The 19,811-nt window shown below is 48.5% G+C and overlaps 2 protein-coding genes across 2 annotated transcripts in view; both read left to right on the top strand.

The window, feature by feature from the left end:
- LOC119589863 (zinc finger CCCH domain-containing protein 13-like) overlaps positions 1-6,852 on the top strand; it is a 159,462-nt gene extending 152,610 nt beyond the window's left edge. The window contains 3 exon segments of the mRNA XM_037938470.1: positions 1,947-5,574; positions 6,671-6,811; positions 6,814-6,852. Of these exon segments, the coding sequence (XP_037794398.1) occupies positions 2,089-5,574; positions 6,671-6,811; positions 6,814-6,852 (3,666 nt within the window). The 5' untranslated portion in view covers positions 1,947-2,088.
- Positions 6,853-8,894: 2,042 nt separating this feature from the next.
- Positions 8,895-11,651, top strand: LOC119589545 (translation initiation factor IF-2-like). Its single transcript, XM_037938146.1, has 3 exons — positions 8,895-8,929; positions 9,444-9,947; positions 10,561-11,651. The coding sequence occupies exons 1-3, from the start codon at positions 8,895-8,897 to the stop codon at positions 11,456-11,458; spliced, it is 1,437 nt and encodes a 478-aa protein (XP_037794074.1). The 3' UTR covers positions 11,459-11,651.
- Positions 11,652-19,811: the final 8,160 nt, after the last annotated feature.

Raw genomic sequence — 19,811 nt, 5'->3', positions numbered from 1 at the left:
TCTCTCTCTTCTCTTCTCTTCTCTCTCCCCTCTCTTCTCATCTCACTCCCCTCTCTCTTCTTTTCTTTTTCTTTTCCTTCTCTCTCTCTCCCTTCGTCCATTCCTTCTCTTTAGGCAGTGATGTATTATTCCCATTTTCTATATTGGGCTGTGTATACGGTACATATTGGGTGACGAGTTGCCAAGGGGACGCCCACACACACGCCCATTGTTGCTGCCACGCCCATTTCTTGTACGTGCCTCTTGACATGAAGGTGGTGCGTGGTTTGGTATATAGCAATTATATGTTGTTGTTTTTTGTATGTCTGTTGTTTGTTATTGTTGTTGTTGTTATTGTTGTTGTTGTTGTTGTTGTTGTTGTTATTGTTGTTACTGTTGGCATTTTTATTTCTTTTTTTTATGTAGGGATGCATTATGTATGTATGTATGTATGTATGTATACATATGTGTATGCATGTATGTATGTATATATTTGTATGTAGGCATACCTATATGTATGCATATATTTTTTTTGTATAAGATAATTTTTTCTATGCTTTTTCATTTGTAAGGGGCGATTATATATATATATATATATATATATATATATATATATATATATTATATATATATATATATATATATATATAATATATCATATATATACATATATGTATAATATGTATACATATATTATATATACGTATATATATATATATATATATATATATATATATATATATATATATATATATATATATATATATACATACCAAAAGATAATATTGCGAAAATTAGGCAGCCTTCCTCGGTTAGTTCATGCTTTGTCATTCTAGGGTGGAGAACAAAAGGGGAGGGGAGGGAGGGAGAAGAGGGGTAGGGGAGGGCAGGGAGGGTGGGGAGGGAGGAAGAGCTGGGCAGGGAGTGAGTGAGGGAGTGAGTGAAGGGAGGGAGAGGGGGAGTGAGTGAAGGGAGAGAGAGGGGGAGTGAGTGAAGGGAGAGAGACGAGAGGGATGGAAAGGGAAGGGGAGGAGAAAGGGGAGAGGAGAAGAGAGTAAGGAGGCAGGGAGGGGGAGGGGGATACAGAGAAGGGCCCCTCAAGAAAAAAAAAATAATAGTCTCCGTGGTTTGACAGTGACGCTTCCCTTCCGTATAATTACGTGTCATAACAAAGGTGTTTTACTCACCTTTCTCGCATCTCCGGCCTAATGTGATGACAGCGATATGCTACGTCTGTGTATATATGTGTGTGTGTGTGTGTGTGTGTGTGTGTGTGTGTGTGTGTGTGTGTGTGTGTGTGTGTGTTGTGTGTGTGTTCATTTATGTAATTATTCATTTCCTTTTTTTGATTTATCTATGTGTCTATCTATTTATTTACTCATATACGTCAACTTGACGTTGAGAAACATGGAAAACAATGGGAAAGAGAAGCAAGCAATAGAATAGGAATGATATCAGAAAAGGGTTTAATGAGAAGAAATACGACAGACCGAAATTACTTCTTGAAACGTGATGTCCGCTCACCAGGTCGGATGCCAGTAGCAGGGCGTTGTAATGAAACGCTTAGTCCGCGTGAAAGAGCGAGTCCGTCCAGCCTCTTCTTCACAGCGGACCTGCGTGTGTGTGGCATGAGGGCAAGTATTCCAGTATTCTATAGAGAAATTTGGGGGTAATTAGTATTCCAGAGGCACATTTTAGGATGACTATTATTTCAGAAACACGGCTTAGAGCAATTAGTAAACCGGGCACGCATTCCAGCCTCCGTAAAAAGGTGTTCTGCGCCGCCGCCCTGTGGACGGCAGCGCCGGCGCCGCCAACACCCAGCCCTCGGGCGTCGGCCTACACGAGGGGCGCCGCCCACGCCGAATGACGCGTCTGGGACCCGGTTTCGACTCAGGGAATCGGGCCCGGGAGGACTGCCCTCCTGCGCGCTCATGACGTGTCTAATCGGCATTTATTTCTTGCAGGACCGCCTGGCCTGACGGACGCCCGAGCCGCGACCGCCCAGCCGACGCAGCCGGACCGTGGATGTGTCGCCGCAGTGTGTCCCCGTCGTGATATGGGGCGTGGGCGTACGAGGCGCGGGCGCGAGTGAGGGCACCCATCACGATGCCCATGGTGCGGCCCGCTGGCCCGCCCGAGCCTCGCAACCACGCCCGTGTGGTCCGCACGGAGTCACTCAAGTCAGAGCGCTCGGACAAGCGCGTGTCCTTCAACAAGGACGTGGGCGTGAAGCACATCCCACGCGGCCAGAAGCAGCAGCAGATCAAGAACAACCTGGTGCGCGCGCCGCAGGAGGACGAGTGGGCGCACTGCGCGGCCGTGCACCGCGAGCCCGTGAACCTGTCGTCGCGCGAGCTGGAGCAGCAGGCGGAGGACCTCGTCAAGCTGCTGGACCACGTCAACTGCGACACGGCCGGCGCCGCCCTCGCCCACAACACGCGCTCGCTCGACCGCCCCAAGCACAAGAACAACAAGAACTTCGCGCACCACCACTATAACAACGTCATCGTGAACAACGTGCGCAACAACGCCGGGCCCAAGAACACCAACGTGCTGAACGGCGAGCCGCGAGGGCGCCCGCGCACGCTGCCCCCCGCGCGCACCGCCAACCCCATCAACCGCCGCGTCAAGGGCGACGTGAACCGCGCCGCGCACCCGGCCCCCTCCCCCCTGCCCAACGGCGGCCCGCTCGCGCACCGCCACCGCTCGGCCGACCACCTGCCGGACTCCGACCTGGACTCGCCCCCGCTGGCGCGCCGCCCGCACCCCCTGGCCGGCCACAAGTCCGTGCCCGACCTCAACGCCGTCTACTACGACAACAACGAGGCGCAGTCGTACAAGTACCAGCACCTGGCGGGGCGCGACCAGGACCCGGTCATCGGCTACAAGTCGGTCGACGCCTTCTACGACCGTGATGAGCACGGCGCCAAGCTGAACCGAGCACAGAGCGCCGGCTACAAGTCCGTGGACAACCTGACCGAGCACAGCCAGGTGGGCGGCGGGCGGCTGCAAGGCTTCAAGTCAGTGGGTCACCTGCCGAGCACCACGTTCTCCGACAGCGACGACGACATGTCGCGGCCCAAGCCCTACAAGAACAAGGTCGGGAACATCATCAAGAAGTTCAACGCGGAGTCGGACGGGACGCGGCACACCAACGTCCTGCTGGAGACCGAGACGGACGTCAGCCCGCGCGGGACGCTCGAGCCCGACCGCTTCCGCAACCACAACAACAACCAGCCCTTCAGCTACACCGGCAGCCTCCCGATGGCCACCGTGCAGACGGTGCGGCGCCTCTCGCCCACCCGGGAGCTGCCGCCCCGCGCCTCCCCCCCGCGCGACTCCCCGCCCAGGGACGCCCCCGTCTATGCTCAAGTCAACAAGAAGGACGTGCGCGACGCCGAGAGGAACTACCGCAACGCCCGTCAGGAGCGCGAGTACTCGGCCAAGATCATCATCACGGACGACGACCACCGGCCGTACCAGGACCAGTACGAGGACCACTTCCGCGACGCCAACCCAAAGAACCACTACCAGGAGGACGACGACGCCTACGAGAGCTACCAGGTGCCGGAGGATAACCTCAAGCGGCTCCTGCACGAGGACATCATGCCGGCGCGCATGCTCAGCTCCGAGGACCTCCTGGAGGAATACAAAGAACAATCCAACAACAACATCAACATGTCGTCTGTCGGCGTTCAGACGGACGCCCTGCCGAAGGCGCCGTCGAGGTCCCGCAAGACGCACAAGAGTTCCTCTCCCTCGCCGACGCGGCAGCACCAGTCGCAGCAGAAGCAGTACCAGGTGAAGACGCAGCACATCAAGAACGAGCAGAAGCACCACCAGAACTACCATTACGAGCGGGAGCCGGACCATTACCCGAGCTCGAAGCACCACCAGAGGGGCGGCAACATCCACAACAACCTGACGTCGGCGACGCTGGTGCGGCAGGTGAATCACGGCTTCGGGCGCACGGACCGCTCGCCCTCGCCGCCGCTCCGGAGGCCGCAGACCCGCCAGCCGCGCCGGAACGTCGTCCCGCTGCTCTCGGACACGTCGGACTCCGAGGCCGAGCACCGGCGGCGCACGGTCGACCCGCTGGCCAGAATCCGCGACCAGGTGATGCAGCGGGAGAAGCTGCAGGAGGAGGAGGAGGAGGAGGAGGAGGCGAGGAACGGCCGCATCGGGATCAAGGAGAGCGGCGTCATCCCCTACCGGCCGGAGGAGATGATGCCCCTCACCATCGACGAGGTGGACGCCCTCAGCCTCGTCATGGAGGACACCGGCAAGAAGTCGCTCGTGGTGTCCAACCAGTCGCAGTCCACGTCCGTGACGCGCACCACCAACCACCGCTCGCGCCGCTCTGAGACCGTGACCGAGCGCGCCCACTCGCAGCCGCACAAGGACAGCCTGCCGCGGCCGCAGAAGCCCCCGCGCGAGAAGAACCACGCCATCCGCGAGCCGACGCCCACGAGGGGGCACAGGGAGCAGACCCCGACCCGGGGCCACAGGGAAACAACGCCCACGCGCGGACATCGGGAGCCCACGCCCACTCGCGGACACAGAGAAACCACGCCCACGCGCGGACACAGAGAAGGTACGCCCACGCGCCTGCCCAGGGAGGCGACGCCCACGCGCGGACACAGGGAGACCACGCCCACACGTGCCCACAGGGAGGGCACTTCGTCCCGCCCCCGAGAGCAGCGCAAAGATCCGCCCACGATGGAGAGGAACAGGAAAAACAACTTGGAGAAGGAGCGCGCGGCGAAGGCCTCGAAGCAGAAGGAGGAGAAGAAAGAGAAGAAGAAGAAGCGAATCAAGATCAAGTTCTTCTACGACCCGCGCCCGCAGGACGAGCCCGACGTCGACCCGCTGGCCAAGTTCACCGAGTTCCGCGGCTCCTCGTCCGACGACCGTCCGTCGCCGCGCGACGAGCGACGGACGGACGACGCCAAGGACGAGCCCCGCCACGAGCGAGCGCAGCGCGAGGAGTACCACCGCAGCGAGCAGAAGGAGGTGCGGGAGGACAGCCGCCCTCGCCGAGGCCTGCCCGACGTCCTGGAGGACACCACCTCCCTCAGGGACCGGCGGGGCTCCCGCGAGCAGCTGAACCGGTCGCGCGAGCAGCTGAGCAAGTCCCGCGAGCAACTGGCCCGTTCGCGCGAGCGGCTGGACCGATCTCGCGAGCAGCTGGACCGGTCGCGCGAGCGGCTGGACACGACGCCGCGGCAGATGCGCCACAGCAGCAGGGACGTCCGCGAGACCAAGACGAGGGAGGTGTCCGTGGACGCCCACAACGGCTACGGGACGAAGCGCCGCGACTCCAAGGACTCCCGAGACTCCCGCGACAACCGCAACCGCGAGGCCGCGCGCTCCCGCTCCCGCGACGACCTGGCGGCCTACGACGAGTCTCCGGACGAGCGCCGCCACGACGACCAGCACCCCGATGGCGACTACGACGACGAGAACGACGAACGAGGCTCGCCCGACGGCAGGCCCGGGAGGAGTCTCAGCGACAAGTACCGCAGCGGCCCGCTCTACGACCCGCCCGCGCCCGAGGACCAGCCGCCCGCGGAGCTCATGCCGCACACGGAGGTAAGGGCGGCGGGCGGGGGAGGGGGAGGGGGAGGGGTTAGAAGCATGGAAAGATGGAAAAATAGATCATCATTCAAATCCACGAAACAAGTATAGGGACAGAGACAGACGGATGGATGGACAAGACGAACAGACAGACAGACAGACTGACTGACTGACTGACTGACTGACTGACTGACTGACTGACTGACTGACTGACTGACTGACTGACTGACTGACTGACTGACAAGACAAGACAAGACAGACAGATAGACAAGACAAACAGACAGACAGACAAGACAAACAGACAGACAAGACAAACAGACAGACAAGACAAACAGACAGACAGACACACACACACACACACACACACACACACACACACACACACACACACACACACACACACACACACACACACACACACACACACACACACACACACACACACCACACACACAACACGCACACACACAACGACACGCACACAACACACACACACGCACACACACACACAGCCTGATAACAATAGAATGATGATAGACGACAGGAGACAGATAAGACATAGAATACATATACTTACATATATAGACAGACAGATATAGGTATAGATATAATATAGAATAGATATAGGTGTGATATGTTTTACATAGTTGTAAGTATAGCGATAGATGTAAATATAATTTAGATAGATGTAAGAACTTTGAGATAAATCAGTATCGATATAACCAATGATTCATTGTGTGTGTGTGAGAGAGAGAGAGAGAGAGAGAGAGAGAGAGAGAGAGAGAGAGAGAGAGAGAGAGAGAGAGAGGAGAGAGAGAGAGAGAGAGAGAGAGAATGAGAGTGAGTGAATGAATGAATTAATTAATGAATGGACGAACGAACGAGCGAACGAATGAATGAGTGAGTAAGAGAGTAAATGAGTGACTGATTGAATGCGTGCGTGCGTCCGTCCGTCTACCCCTCCTCACCCCTCCTCACCCCTCCCCACGCCTCCCCACCTCCTTCCCCACCCCTCCCCACCCCTCCCCACCCCTCCCCACCCTTCCCCACCCCTCCTCACCCCTCCTCACCCCTATCTAACCCCTCTCTAACCCCCTCCCCTCACCAACAGGACGAAGAGAAGCAAGAGAAGATCCTGAGGCAGAGGAAGAAGTTCTTTTCCGTCCTGATGAGCGATGGACGCAACAAACCAGGCAAGACAAAGACACCGGAACAAGGAACAAAGACAGTGAAGACGAGCAAGAAACCCCCCGCCCCGCAGCCCACCCCCCCGCCGAACGCCAGCCCGGATAAGGCCAAGAATCAGGTGAGAAGAGAGAGGGGGAAGGGACAGGGAGGGAGAGAGGGGGAAGGGACAGGGAGGGAAAGAGGGAGGGAGGAAGGGAGGGGAGAGCGAGGGAGGAGAAAGAGAAAGAAGGGAGAAGGATGGGATGGAGGGAAGGGTGAGGGAGGAAAAAGGGGAGAAGGGGGGAGGGAGGGAGGGAGAAGGGGCGGAAGAAGGGAGAGGGAGGGAAGGGAAGAGGGGAGGGAAAGGGATGAAGAGCGGAGAGAGGGGAGAATTGGGGGATGGAGAGAGATAGGGAGTGAGAGGAGGGAGGTAGGGAGAGAGTGAGGGAGGAGAATGAGAAAGAGGGGAGAAGGGAGGAATGGAGAGAAAGGAGAAGGGAGGGGGGATAGGGAGAGAAAGGAAGGAGAAAGCAAAGAAAGAGGGGAGAGAGGGAAGAGAGAGGGGAGAGTGGAGAAGAGAGAGAGGAGAGAAGGGAGAGGAGAGGAGAGAGAAAAGGAGGGAATAGAAAGAAGGTGAAGAGAAAGGGGAGGAGTGAGAGAAGAAAGATAGAAAGGGGAGAAAGATGGAATCGAGGAGAGGAATGAGGGGAGAGAGAGGGAGAAAGGGGAATAGGTGGTAGAAGAGACATACAGAATAGAGAAGAGAGGAAAGAAAGAGGAAAAGATGAGAAAGATAGAATGGAGGGAAGTAGAGAGGGAGAAGAGAGAGACAGAGGGGAGGAAAGAAGGATAGGAGGGGAAACAGATAAAAGAATAAGAGAAGAGGAAGGAGAACGGAACAGAGATAGATAGAAAGGAAGAGAAAAGAATGAAAAGCAAAAGGGAAGAAGAGTGGATAGAGATTATTTTGTCTTTTAGTGAAATTAACATCTTAAAAATCTTCACGTTATTTTGTTTTATAGTTTTTTTATCTTTGGAAAAAAAAATAAAAATGATTGACAAGAATTGGTTTTATGAAGAAAGTGGGAAAATATAGTGAAGTAGTCTTATAACATATATATATATATATATATATATATATATATATATATATATATATATATATATATATATATATATATATATTTTTTTTTTTTTTTTTTTTTTTTTTTTTTTTTTTTTTTTTTTTTTTTTTTTTTAAGGTAAGTACACGGTACGGCAGTGGCGGATCCAAAGAAAGGAAAAATATTGATACAAACAAACAAAATTAAACAAATATAGCAATCATTAAAAATACATAAATGATGGTGATGATATAATTACCAATGTTATTATTGTTATTGTTGTTGTTGTTGTTGTGATCATCATTTTTATTTTCGTTGTTGATATCATTGTTACTTTCAATATTATCATTATTATCATTGTTAACAATATTATAATTCTGATTATTTTTATAACGATAATTGCCGTTAATTTTGATCCGCTGCTGCGTTAGGGTGAATAAAATAATTGAATAAACAATGTAAAAACTGAATAAAAAGGTAATTAGAAAGATATACTTTTACTGATTTAATTATAAGTCAAATGTCATATTAAGATTCAAGTCCTGCATTCTTTAATATAAGGTTAATTATACTTTTCATGTCATTAATGTTATATGTCATTGATTTTCCAGTTTTTTTAATTATATTTCGTTGAAAAAAGTAATATATAATTATGAGGATTTAGTTAAATTTATGGTATCAGTCAGTCTGTTGGAGGTACAATATAAACTCAACTTTGGTACCTTATTATAGTACCGTAGTCACTGTACCATCTGCGTTGGTACTTACAGCTCTTCATAATCTGTCTTTCCTTCTCATCACTCTATATGATTCATTTATCTATCATATATCATATATCTTGAGAAAAAAAAGAAATATATGGTGAATATGATATACTTTTTCTTATATTTATAATTCATTATTTACAAAAACATAAGGATCAGTCAGAGTATTCTAAAGTCATTTTAAAATTACAATCCCCCCTTTCTGTAATGTAATGACACCCCCCACCCATCCCCTCCATTTCCCCTCCCTCCCCCCTACCCCCCTTTCTGTCCTGTTTCCAACCCTGTGCATGACCGCATGATGACTATGGCTAACCGCATGTCGGGCTCACCAATGTAGAGGTCACGTGATCCTTATATAAAGAAAAAAAGAGAGAGAAAAAGAAAATGGATTTCAGGTATCCGAGACTCAGAACTAATGAGCTTTTTTGTTATGATGGAGAATGGAGACTTACAGTGCAAAGCGTAGAACGTAGGACACACACACACACACACACACACACACACACACACACACACACACACACACACACACACACACACACACAACACACACACACACACACACACACACACACACGTGAGATCAGTTTCTATCGTCCCATGATTCTTGGATTTCATTTGAAAATACTTATGTCATAGACCTTCCTTAGGACTTTACGCATTTCCCATTCCCTAGTATGTCCAGTACCATCGGAGACAGTTAAACAGCTGATTGGTAACTTAGAAAAAAAATATATGAATTTTTCTTTTTTGCAGTAAGATCCAATACTGTAATTATGTCATGGGTTAATATCCTTTTGATTTAAAGATTATATTGCATTGTTCAATAATCAAAATCATTATGAAGTACAAGCAGTCAGTGCTTTATTTTGCTCAGTCATGCTCTGTTCTCGAGGATTTGTTTTGGAATCGCTTTCCCTTGGATATTTGTCCCTCGGATATTAGTCCCTGGGAAGTTTGTCCCCTGGATTTTGATATTCCTCGGATACCTGGAATCCCTAAAAGCGCGTGCAGGAGGATCCGTGGCCCCGAAGGACACTTTCCTGACATGTGGCGTCGGTGCGTCCCTCTCCCTCGTTCCTCCTTGCGCCCTGACCGCTAACACAGCACCACGTTCCTCCAGACTCCCGCAAAGAAGAAGCCAGCAAAGAAGAAGCGTGCGTGGCCGTGGGCGTTTCTGGGGCTGCGGGGGGGCGGGGGGCGGGGGGCGACCCGGGCGGCACCCCCGGGTCCTGGCTCGTCTCGCATCGGGTCCTCGCGGATGTCGTCCAGGGCCTCCTCCCGCGCCTCCTCCCGCAGTTCCCACCGCCCGCGACGTCCCAGTGTGCGAGCCTCCAAGATCCGCCGTGAAGTGAGTCTCTTCGCCCACCTGCCCTTCCTTACTACACCCACGCTGCCTCGCGTCCTCACACCCTCACGCCCTCATTCCCTGCTCTTCCTCTCACACACACGCTCTTGGCTTTACCACTCTCCCCGCCCCTGCGCTTTCTTCCGTCTTCTGCGGCCTTGACTTTGATTTGCTTTTCCAGGATCACATCACATGCCTCTTTCTTTTTCTTTTAAGCTTTCCCTTCGTGATTGGACGCAGCACTTCACTGCTTGGATCTCAGACAAATGTTCCTCCCACAAACTCGTACATGATGCTTTCGCTTCCGGTGCTTGCCCAGTCTCTCTTTTCTTTCATTTTTTTTCAGCTTCTCGGAGTGGCACGCTAACCTCGCGGGGCCAGTTAGTAGTGGCTGAATATTAGTGGCTTGTCTAGAACGCTGTAGGCACGCGAGCTGAGGCGTGAGCGCCCACCACAACGACAAGGAAACCTGACATAGGCACATTCTCACGCACACACACAGGCCCACATATGCCCGTTACAGTACTAATGGTGATGATAACAGGTGTAGTGCGGTTGTGGTATAACAGGTAAGCTGGACCGGAGATGTAACCCCCCTGACGCCATCCTCTTGCAGGGCCAACCGCTGTGGTTCAACCGCGAGCGCGACGAGGAGGCGGCGGGTCCAGCCGCGCCGCCGCAGTGGGAGAGCTCGACGCTCAACCGCGCGGAGCTGCGCGCCAAGAAGGACGCTCGCCAGGGGGACAATAGCGGCTTCTCGACAGTGCAGCGCCCCAAACCCGGCGCGCAAGTACTCGGCAGAGTCCTCGGCGTCCTCGGAGGCGCCCCCGCCCCGGGTGGCCCGCACGACCAGCTTCAAACACCGCTACTTCGGCGACACTGACATCGAGAGCAGCCACGGCGTCGGCGCGGGCCCCAGCGTGCCTGACTACCGCAGCCTCCCCAACCGGTCGTCGCGGTCCGCCCACCGGAACGCGGGCAAGGGCAAGAGGGCCACGAGCGGGCCCCGGGGCGTGTCGCCGCCCTCGGGGGTCGCGGGGTCGGCCGGCAGCTCCCTGCAGAGCAGCGAGAGCGAGGTGGACAGCCACGGCGGCTCGCACGCGTCCCGCGCGTCCAAGGCCTCGCGCGTGTCCACGGGCTCCAACCGGTCCGTGTACCTGCACGCCACGGCCGTCGCCGACATCCCGGTGCGGCGCGCGTCCGAGGAGGTGCCGAGCGAGCGCGGCGTCAACCGCCAGACCAAGAAGGTGTCGCGCTCCTTCTCGCTGCTGGCCCCCTGGAAGCCAAGGCACTACCGCGAGAAGTACGAGGTGGAGTACGACAACCGCGAGGCGCGCGAGGCCCGCGGCGAGGCCAACAACAGCAAGGGCGCGCTGCCCCCCCGGCCGCCGCGGCGCCCCGCCAACGAGGCCCCCGACAGCAAGAAGGTCAACCGGTCCCAGAGCATGTACAAGGACTCCCGCCTGGCCGGCTGGCTCAGGCGCCGCAGGAACAAGGAGGCCAAGGGCATCTGACGTCAGCCGACCCTCGAGGAGGACTCGGAGTACCTTTGAGCCGCCGCGCGCCGCAGCCTCCACAGCATTCCTCGGGCGTCTCGGCTGGGCCGTCGGTCGCGGGGCTGCCGACTGCTGCGGCCCCGTCGGTGCCGCCGGTCCTCACGTCACCAGACTTTTGACTTCCAAGTCGCATGCCATAACTCTCAGCCATGTGTCCTTAAATATATATATATTATATATATATATATATATATATATATATATATATATATATATATATATATATATATATATATATATATATATATATATATATATATATATACGTGCTCATACTCATTAACACAGATGCTGTTATAATATTGCAAATAGGCTTGATTCGTCAGTAATGTTCACTTGCAGCTTTATGTAAATATGTGTCTCTAACATGCTACAGCTCTGTCCTGTTATATAACTACTGCGAGTTATACTACAGGATTCAAAAGGTTTGCTCTCGAGACGCGGTCCATTAGTCGATGCCAGTATACAAGGGGAAATGGGGGGGTCTTCAAAGGAATCTCGTCCTTACGACCCCCGTATACAATGGCGATAGTGGATGGCCGAGTCGTAAAATGCTGTTACAGAAGACTGGACTAGCAACACAGATTCCCTTCTTTTGAGGAATGTCGTGGAGTTTGCTGAGGGAAGGAGTTGTGACGCCGCGTGCGTGTGCTGCCGAGGGAGCGAGAAAACGTCGCTTTCGTTTTGTCTTTTGTTTTTGGCTTGTTTTTATTATGCTATTCAAAATGGCTCTTTGTCGGTTATGATTTTTTTTTTATGTGCGACACATGTTTTGGGATACGCTTTATGTAAGTTTTTTTTTATGATTATTATGAATACTTTTCTTGTCTAAATTTGATGTATCCGTGTGTGCTGTGTAAGACATGAAATATCCTTACATGCTGATGTATGTGGAAAAAATATATATTTGGTGTACTTAAAGATATATAAATATATATATGATAAGTGACAGTGACAATCGGTGGATCTTTTCTAAGTTTTACAAAGGAACTTTTTAAAAGGTACTACGTTTTTCAGACAAAGGATAATTTTTTACGCCGCAGAAAAGTGATTTCATCGATTTGAAACTGAAGAAAACGGACAATGAAAAAAAAAAGAAAATAGATCGACGTTCTGTGGAATAAAAAGGACCCAAAATAGTTTCTATAAATCCTTTTTTCTTTCTAATGTTGGACCTTGCAGAATCCAAGAGACGATATAAATATTAAGTTTAAGACAAAACAAAATGGCTCAGTGGGCCATCTTACACTGCAGAAAATGGTGCTGAAGGAGATATATATGAAATAATTTGCTTTGCGGTTCAGTGTTGTTTTTTTATATATAGAGAGAGATACATATAAATATTTTTTTAAGTGAGCTTCTTGCCATGAATGCATCTCGAGCTTGTATGCCCTTTTAACCTAAATCAAATATAGGTTATTGAGGGAAAGGGGAAAAAATCATAACATTTCCTTATATAAAATGTTTTTGTAAACCCTCGCACAAGTTGTTGTACTGAAGAAATAAGGAAAATACATTAGCAAGTTGAGACCAAGTTATGTACTGACTAATTCTTGTTTTTCATTATAATTATCTCATTATTTTCTGACACCCTCCCTACCAATTTTATCATTTATTCTCTCGCATCTTCCCCTTGGTTTCATTTTTTTTTTTTTAATATAATTTCTCTTTATACGTATATAGAATTCCATCCATTTCATTAGTGTGAATACTGACTTAGTCCGATATATGTGTTGCCATATGAATCAGGTATACAGGAACGGAATATATGGAAAAGAAATTTAACATTGACGTGATTAACAATAAAAAAAAATCGACGTCATTGTCTGTCCATCATAAACCGATCTCCTATCTATCTGACAAAACCATCGTGTATATTTAAGATTTATTACTAAAGATATAATCAAAAAGATATATAATTGATTCGTGGATTTTTTTTTTTAAAGAAAAGATATATATAAGAATAAGAAGATACATATTATAGATTTTTTTTTTATCATTCACTCCATAGGGTCTGTGTTCGTGTTAAATTTTATAGCCTCTGATTCTTGTAAGATCAATGAAAGTTGAAAGAATCGTGTTTTTTTTTTTTTTTTGATAGTTCTTGCAATGTTGCTTGATGGGTGAGATGGTTAGATAGGTGCAATTGATTATAGAGGGTGCTATTAATGGTTGATGTTGATATATTGAATGATATCCAGATGTTTCGGTTCGCAAAATGACATGGAGATATACCAGGTATTAATAATAAGTTGTTTGGTGATTTTTGAAGATTTTTTTTTTTTTGAAAGGCGAATGAAGATGAGACAGATTTTGACGAGATGGTAAATAAACCAATAAAAAAAAGATGTAGACAGGAAAAAAAAACGAGAGAGAAAAACAAAGAAAAAGATGTGGAGGCGGGGAAAAACAACAAAAGAAAAGAGAAAGAGAAAGAGAGAGAGAGAGAGAGAAGGAGAAGAAAAGCATCAACGACTCATAACAGTAAACAGTAAAACTAATGAAAGAAGTCAGGGCTATAACATGCAACCCAAACACAGACCTTCTCAACAATACCACGAGCTAACAACTGTGGATCTGTATATTACCTATATTTTTTTTTTCGCAACAGCTATGGTGTCCTCGCATTGTGTTTTCAAACCCATTGTAATTGCATAACACACTAAGTTTTTACATGTTCATTTGCTGTCTCAATGCCAAAAGCGGAATACATTGTAAATAATCATAATAAATATCTTAACTATATTTCGTTTTTTTTATTGTAGTTAGTTCTTAGTTATTCGGTTCGCTAAATAAATCACTTTTCTCATCATTCATTTGATTATTAATCTTGTTCATTGTATTTGGAAAACGAAACTCTTTTTTATTACAAAACTCCAAATGTAAGATTATTGTCCTACCAGAATGAACAAGTAAATTAATAATTAGATTTATTCAAATCACAGGAAAGAATACTTTGAAAAAAAATATCAGTCCATGCTAAAAACATTGGATTATAACATATATTTAAATGTGATATATGCACATGACATATTATGTTATTAAAACTATGTTCAAAATTTCAGCCTTATGTTGCTGAGAATGTTATAAATTATGTAAACATCTGCAATAAAGAATCAGTTTAAAATTCCCCTTTTTCAGTGCTGAACCCGATACAGTAATTTGTGTTCAAAAAAATGTTTAAAGAACCGTGTACATTACATATAATCACTTATATCAATCTGCAATGAGTAGGTAAATCTGTAAAAAATGTCTATGGGTATCTTATTCATACAACAAATGGGGATTTTCAGTGTATATTTGAGATACTGAGAATCATGGCAATGATTTTAAAGCCATTTAAGTACAGGCTTTAAATGACTGTATATACGGAGGTAGTTCATTCTGTTTTACCTGAACAGAATGAACTACTAAAAAATCAAACACACTATACTATCTGTCTGTACACTTAAGCCATGTTCACCACATCAGAGGGCTTCGGATCAGGAACCTCAGCGAACCCTTTGTTCTTTGGGGGCATTCTTCTTAGTACCTCCAGGACTGACTGTCCACAATTAGGCTGATCTGCTCGGCCACATCAAAAGTCTAGATTGGATCCGGTTCTTCAGTAGTTAACCAGAGCCCTCATAACTATACTTCCCTCAAGCTTCCAGTACTTTACTTTAATTCACGTCTACGCAAGAAGCAAGGCAAACTTTGTTACCAAATTGTATTCCAATTCACTTAGGGGCGTAGGTGGGCTGTGCCCCAGAGTGACCACAGTTATCCACTCAGGAACTGCGAGGAATATGCATTCAGAGGCCAATGTATGCGCTATCTCTGCACATTCCGTCTCTGCTCATCACAACCACATTTATCAACATCTCTCCCATCTTTCCTGTCATCAACACCATCACTGATTACTCTAGCCACACCTCCCTTATCACTTGCTCTCACCTATGAACACTGAAGACTATATTTCGTAATTATTTCTGAACCACTACCTTCTACAATGTAATAGCCTTTCTCTACTTTTACTTCAACTAGGCATTCCCTATTGCCTGTATCTTCCCACCTTGCCATTAAAATCCTGCCATCACCACGTTTTTCTCCAAAACTATGCAGAATCACAAAAAAAAGGCCATAAATTGTTCTATCACCCCAACCTTCAGCCCTTGTCTCCTCTTAATTCACATCCATCTAGACAAAGGTTTTCTCCATTTCGTCATCCAATTTATCAAATTCTAATTAACTTGTATTGTGTATTAACTTGTACAGACCAAATTCTTGTAACTTGCCAACCTTTTAGTTGTGGGGATGACTATGAGAAGGAAATTAAGTCAATTTGAGCAATAGATGACAGGGAGACAGGTTGTATGCATATGCCAGTCTGGGCCACAATTTCACACATCCTGAGCCACCTGCTGCTCCGAGATCGAGGGTCTAGGACCACTAGGCATCACGCATTGCACTAAAACGGTTAATGATTAATGCTTTAAACAAATAAATATGCTAGACATCAAAGGTCATACTACAACATATGGGTTTAACTTCTCGCGCCTGTAGGGGGCGTGAGCCGCCGACCCCTCGGATGAGAGGCCGACACGTTACCACTATACTAGACCGGAGGCTTAAAAAGGGGTTCTTTATTACAACAAATGTTCTAGATTTCAAGTCATGGTATTAAAAGATAGTATGGTAGTGAAAGTGGTAGAAAAAAGGCGAGTAAATGGGTAGGTTGGGGGTTGATAGAAGGAGAAGGGGTTAAGGACAAAGGGTGATTAGATCAAATGGGGGGTATTTATGCATCTGAGGAAGGAGACTAGATTGAAAAGGCGGGGGGACTCCATGAGGATGTCTCAGGTTGGAGGGATGGGGAAGAGAGGACAAGTAAGGAAAAGTGAGGGTACGGGCATTAGTAAAGAAAAGGCAGCATAGTAAGATACGTTTGCATGAGGAGCACTGAGGTGGGTTGGAGCATGACATGAGGTATGAGTGTGGGGCAGGTGCGACCTATTTGTAAATGGTCCAGGGCAGTTTCCCAGCATCTTTTCTGGTGGTATGTTTTTTTTTTTTTTTTTTTTTTGACGGTAGGTTAATGGTTAAAAGCAAGATAAATGTCTAGAATCTAAGGTCATGTAAGCACTATAGTTAATGTTAGGGAAGGGTGGTGAGTTAGTGATTAGTTGTCTAGTAAATGGGCAAAGGAATTGGTGAGTGAAAGGGTTAGAGTCGGGTTGGTAAGGAGTTAGATTAGATGGAGGATATGTATGCGTTTGAGGAAAGAGAATAGTTGTTGAAGCAGAAGTGTGGGATTCTGTAAGGATGTTGATAGGTTGGGAGGTCGGTGAAGGGAGGATAGGTGGGGGAAAGCAGAGGAAAGTGAGGACGAGACATAAAGGAATGTGGGGGAGAGACAAAATGATAATTGGGGATTGGTATTGGAGGATGTGTAAGAAAGGTCTTGAAGGCATACAATAGAGGTTATAAGGGAAAGGATATGACAAAGGTCACGTCTGTGGGAGCGGAAACCGCGAATATTCCAATGAAGGATAGTTATATTTACTGATATAGATTGTAGTACGTTTTGGAGATTTTGAGAGGGAAGCAGCTAGAGAGTGGGATAAGGACCGAGAGGTCTGAGAATGGAGAGGTGTGGGAGTTGGTGTTCTACTAGGAGGGGTATTACGAGACAGAGGGTCTGTGGAAGGGGATATTTGTGACATAAGGGATTCACGTATGTATCAAGGAGGGAGTGGAAAGGATAGAGGGGATGGTGGGAGGGTTACATTAGGGATTCACGAGTGTATCCAGGAGGGAATGGAAGGGAGAGGGAGGTGGAGGGTTAATGTGGGCGGGGTTGGGGTGGGGGGGGATGGGCTGTGTTGGGAGGGGTTAGGAGGATAGGGTGTAGGGGGGATATCGTTAGGAGAAGGATGGATATCAGCAGTTACTTGGAGTGTGAAAGGAGCAGGAGTTGTAAGATTTGGAGGTTGAGTGTCAGTTTTCATTAAGTAATCTTGAATATTTTCAAGTTTCTTCTGAGGAGTTGGTTGGGGAGTTTTGGGGAATAAAGGATTTCTTGTGAGGGGGGGAAGAGAGGACTGGTGTCTCAAGCGTAGGGGCAAAGGAAGGTGGACGTGTTTGTGTGGTAGGGGAAGAGGGGGTGGAACGTTTGTTCTGTCTGTTACGGGTAGTGCGAGGAGGGAGAGGGGAAGGTGTTGGGGTTGTAGTGGTGATTGGAGTATCTGTAGTAGAGATTGGAGTGTCTGGGTTTAGGATGGCAAAAGAGTTTGACTGGGGAAGGTAGGAGGTAGAAGAGGGGGAGTTAGATGTAGGGGGGGGGGGTTAGGAGAACTGGTAGAATGAGCAGTATTACTGGAGTAAGGAGTAAGAGAGAAACCACGTCGACGTGCTTCCTGTCTGGCTTCACGTAGTGTGAGTCCAAGTTTGAATCTGAGAGTTGCTACCTCAGACTCAAACTTGTAGGTGGGACAGCCCCTATAAAATACAGTTATGGGGGCCGCCACAGTTGGCACATGTGCGTGATTGTGCAGAGCAGTTAGATCGGGTATGGCCAGGTTGGGCACATAGTGGGAATCTGGCTGTGGAACGGCAATGTTTGGCTGGGTGTCCTAGACGCCAACAGTTTTGGCACTGACGTGGAGGAGGTTGGTATGGACGAACAGGGAGGGATTCTCCTCCTATGTAGACGTTAAAGGGAAGGTCATGTCTACGGAAGGTAATTTTGGCTATGTTAGTGGGTTTCTTTCGATGACCTCTGGGGGGAATGGAGTAGCATTGTACTGATGTTGCATCATAGTCTGTGAGACAGGCAAGTAGGTCTTCTCCACAGTCTGACCAATCTTTGTCATAGACTGGGCAATTTGCTGGGGAGATTGAAACTGTTCCGGTGCTAGTATTGAGGGTTGGATGGGGTTCTGCAAGGATGGGGTTACCATATAGTTTTGTTAATGCTATAGCTTGGTTTTCGGATGTTACTGTGACAAGACGGGAACGGTCGGGTCGGCTACGGAAAGAGACTTTACCTACTTGTTTTTGGAGACATTGTTGGAAGAGTAGGGAGCTGTGGGAGGGATCACGAAAAATCGGTCCCATTTGGCTGCGCTAAAGAGAGTATTCAAGATTGTTGTAGAGAGAGGGGTAGTAGAAGGGCGGGGGCGTGACGAAGATGGAGTAGTGTTGAGGGAGGTAGTGTTATGGAGAGGTGGGCAATAAGGCTGTAAGGTATTAATAAGGGAGGTGGGGGTGTTTGGAGGGGTTGATTGTTGGCTACTGTACTAGTAGGCATTGATGAGGGGGTAGTTATTGCAGTGTTCGGAGCCGTGGTCAAAGGAGAGCCTGGGGTCAGGGAATCGGGTGGGTTTACATCGTTGGGGCTATTTAATAAAGGGGCAAGCCTCATTGCCCCTAATAGTGGGGATATGTTTTCATTACTGGCCATGGTAAGCCTGGGTTATGTTGGGGATAAAAACAGTCCACCCCTCAGGGTCCCCTTGAGGGGTAAGGGCTAGGTAGCTAAATCAGGGGAATACCGTGCCCATGGCTCCCTCAGGCCGTTCAGGACTGGCACAAAGTCAGCCTTTCATCCTTTCAGCACGGCTCTCACACCTTAGGAGGTGGATAGCAGAAGGGTTTGGTGAAGGGACAGAAGCGAAAAGTGGGAAGGAAAAAAGACCATGCAAAATTAGTTGAGTCGAGGGCTGAGTCCCAAGGTTGGGGAGTTCCCCATCATTGGGTCCCAGTCTCCGCCTCCTAAGCCCACCACAACAACGGGCAAGGGATTGGGGGGTTTGACGGTTGGTTCATGTCTGAGCCGCCGTGGTCACAGCATGATACTTAATTGTAGTTTTCATGTTGTGATGCTCTTGGAGTGAGTACGTGGTAGGGTCCCCAGTTCCTTTCCACGGAGAGTGCTGGTGGTACCTTTTTAGGTAATCATTCTCTCTATTTTATCCGGGCTTGGGACCAGCACTGACTTGAGCTGGCTTGGCCACCCAGTGGCTTGGTAGGCAATCGAGGTGAAGTTCCTTGCCTAATGGAACAACGCGCCGGCCGGTGACTCAAACCCTCGAACTCAGATTGCCGTCGTGACAGTCTTGAGTCTGACGCTCTAACTATTTGGCCACCACGGCCTTGGGTGGTATGGTGCAAACCAAAAAAAGATGGAAGATTTTGTAGTTTGTAGTTGATTGATGGTCAGACCTGACCAGAAAGATGGCCAACAGTTATAAGGGAAAGTTTTGAAGTGGGAATAGTAGTTAGTGGCTGGATTGTGTGAAAAACAGTTTGTGGCTTGTGAGGAAAAGTC

This window comes from Penaeus monodon, chromosome 26 (genome assembly GCF_015228065.2).
Source record: "Penaeus monodon isolate SGIC_2016 chromosome 26, NSTDA_Pmon_1, whole genome shotgun sequence".
NCBI classification, from domain to species: Eukaryota; Metazoa; Arthropoda; class Malacostraca; order Decapoda; family Penaeidae; genus Penaeus; species Penaeus monodon.
Note: the sequence above shows the minus strand (reverse complement) of the source record. Positions and strands in the feature narration are given on the sequence as shown.

Bases quoted from the DNA above. Each gene is read 5' to 3' on its own strand.
- LOC119589545 (XM_037938146.1), top strand. From the start codon at position 8,895: ATGACTATGGCTAACCGCATGTCGGGCTCACCAAT. The intron at 8,930-9,443 runs GTAGAGGTCACG...ATCATTATGAAG, and splicing joins CGCATGTCGGGCTCACCAAT to TACAAGCAGTCAGTGCTTTA. The intron at 9,948-10,560 runs GTGAGTCTCTTC...ATCCTCTTGCAG, and splicing joins CCTCCAAGATCCGCCGTGAA to GGCCAACCGCTGTGGTTCAA.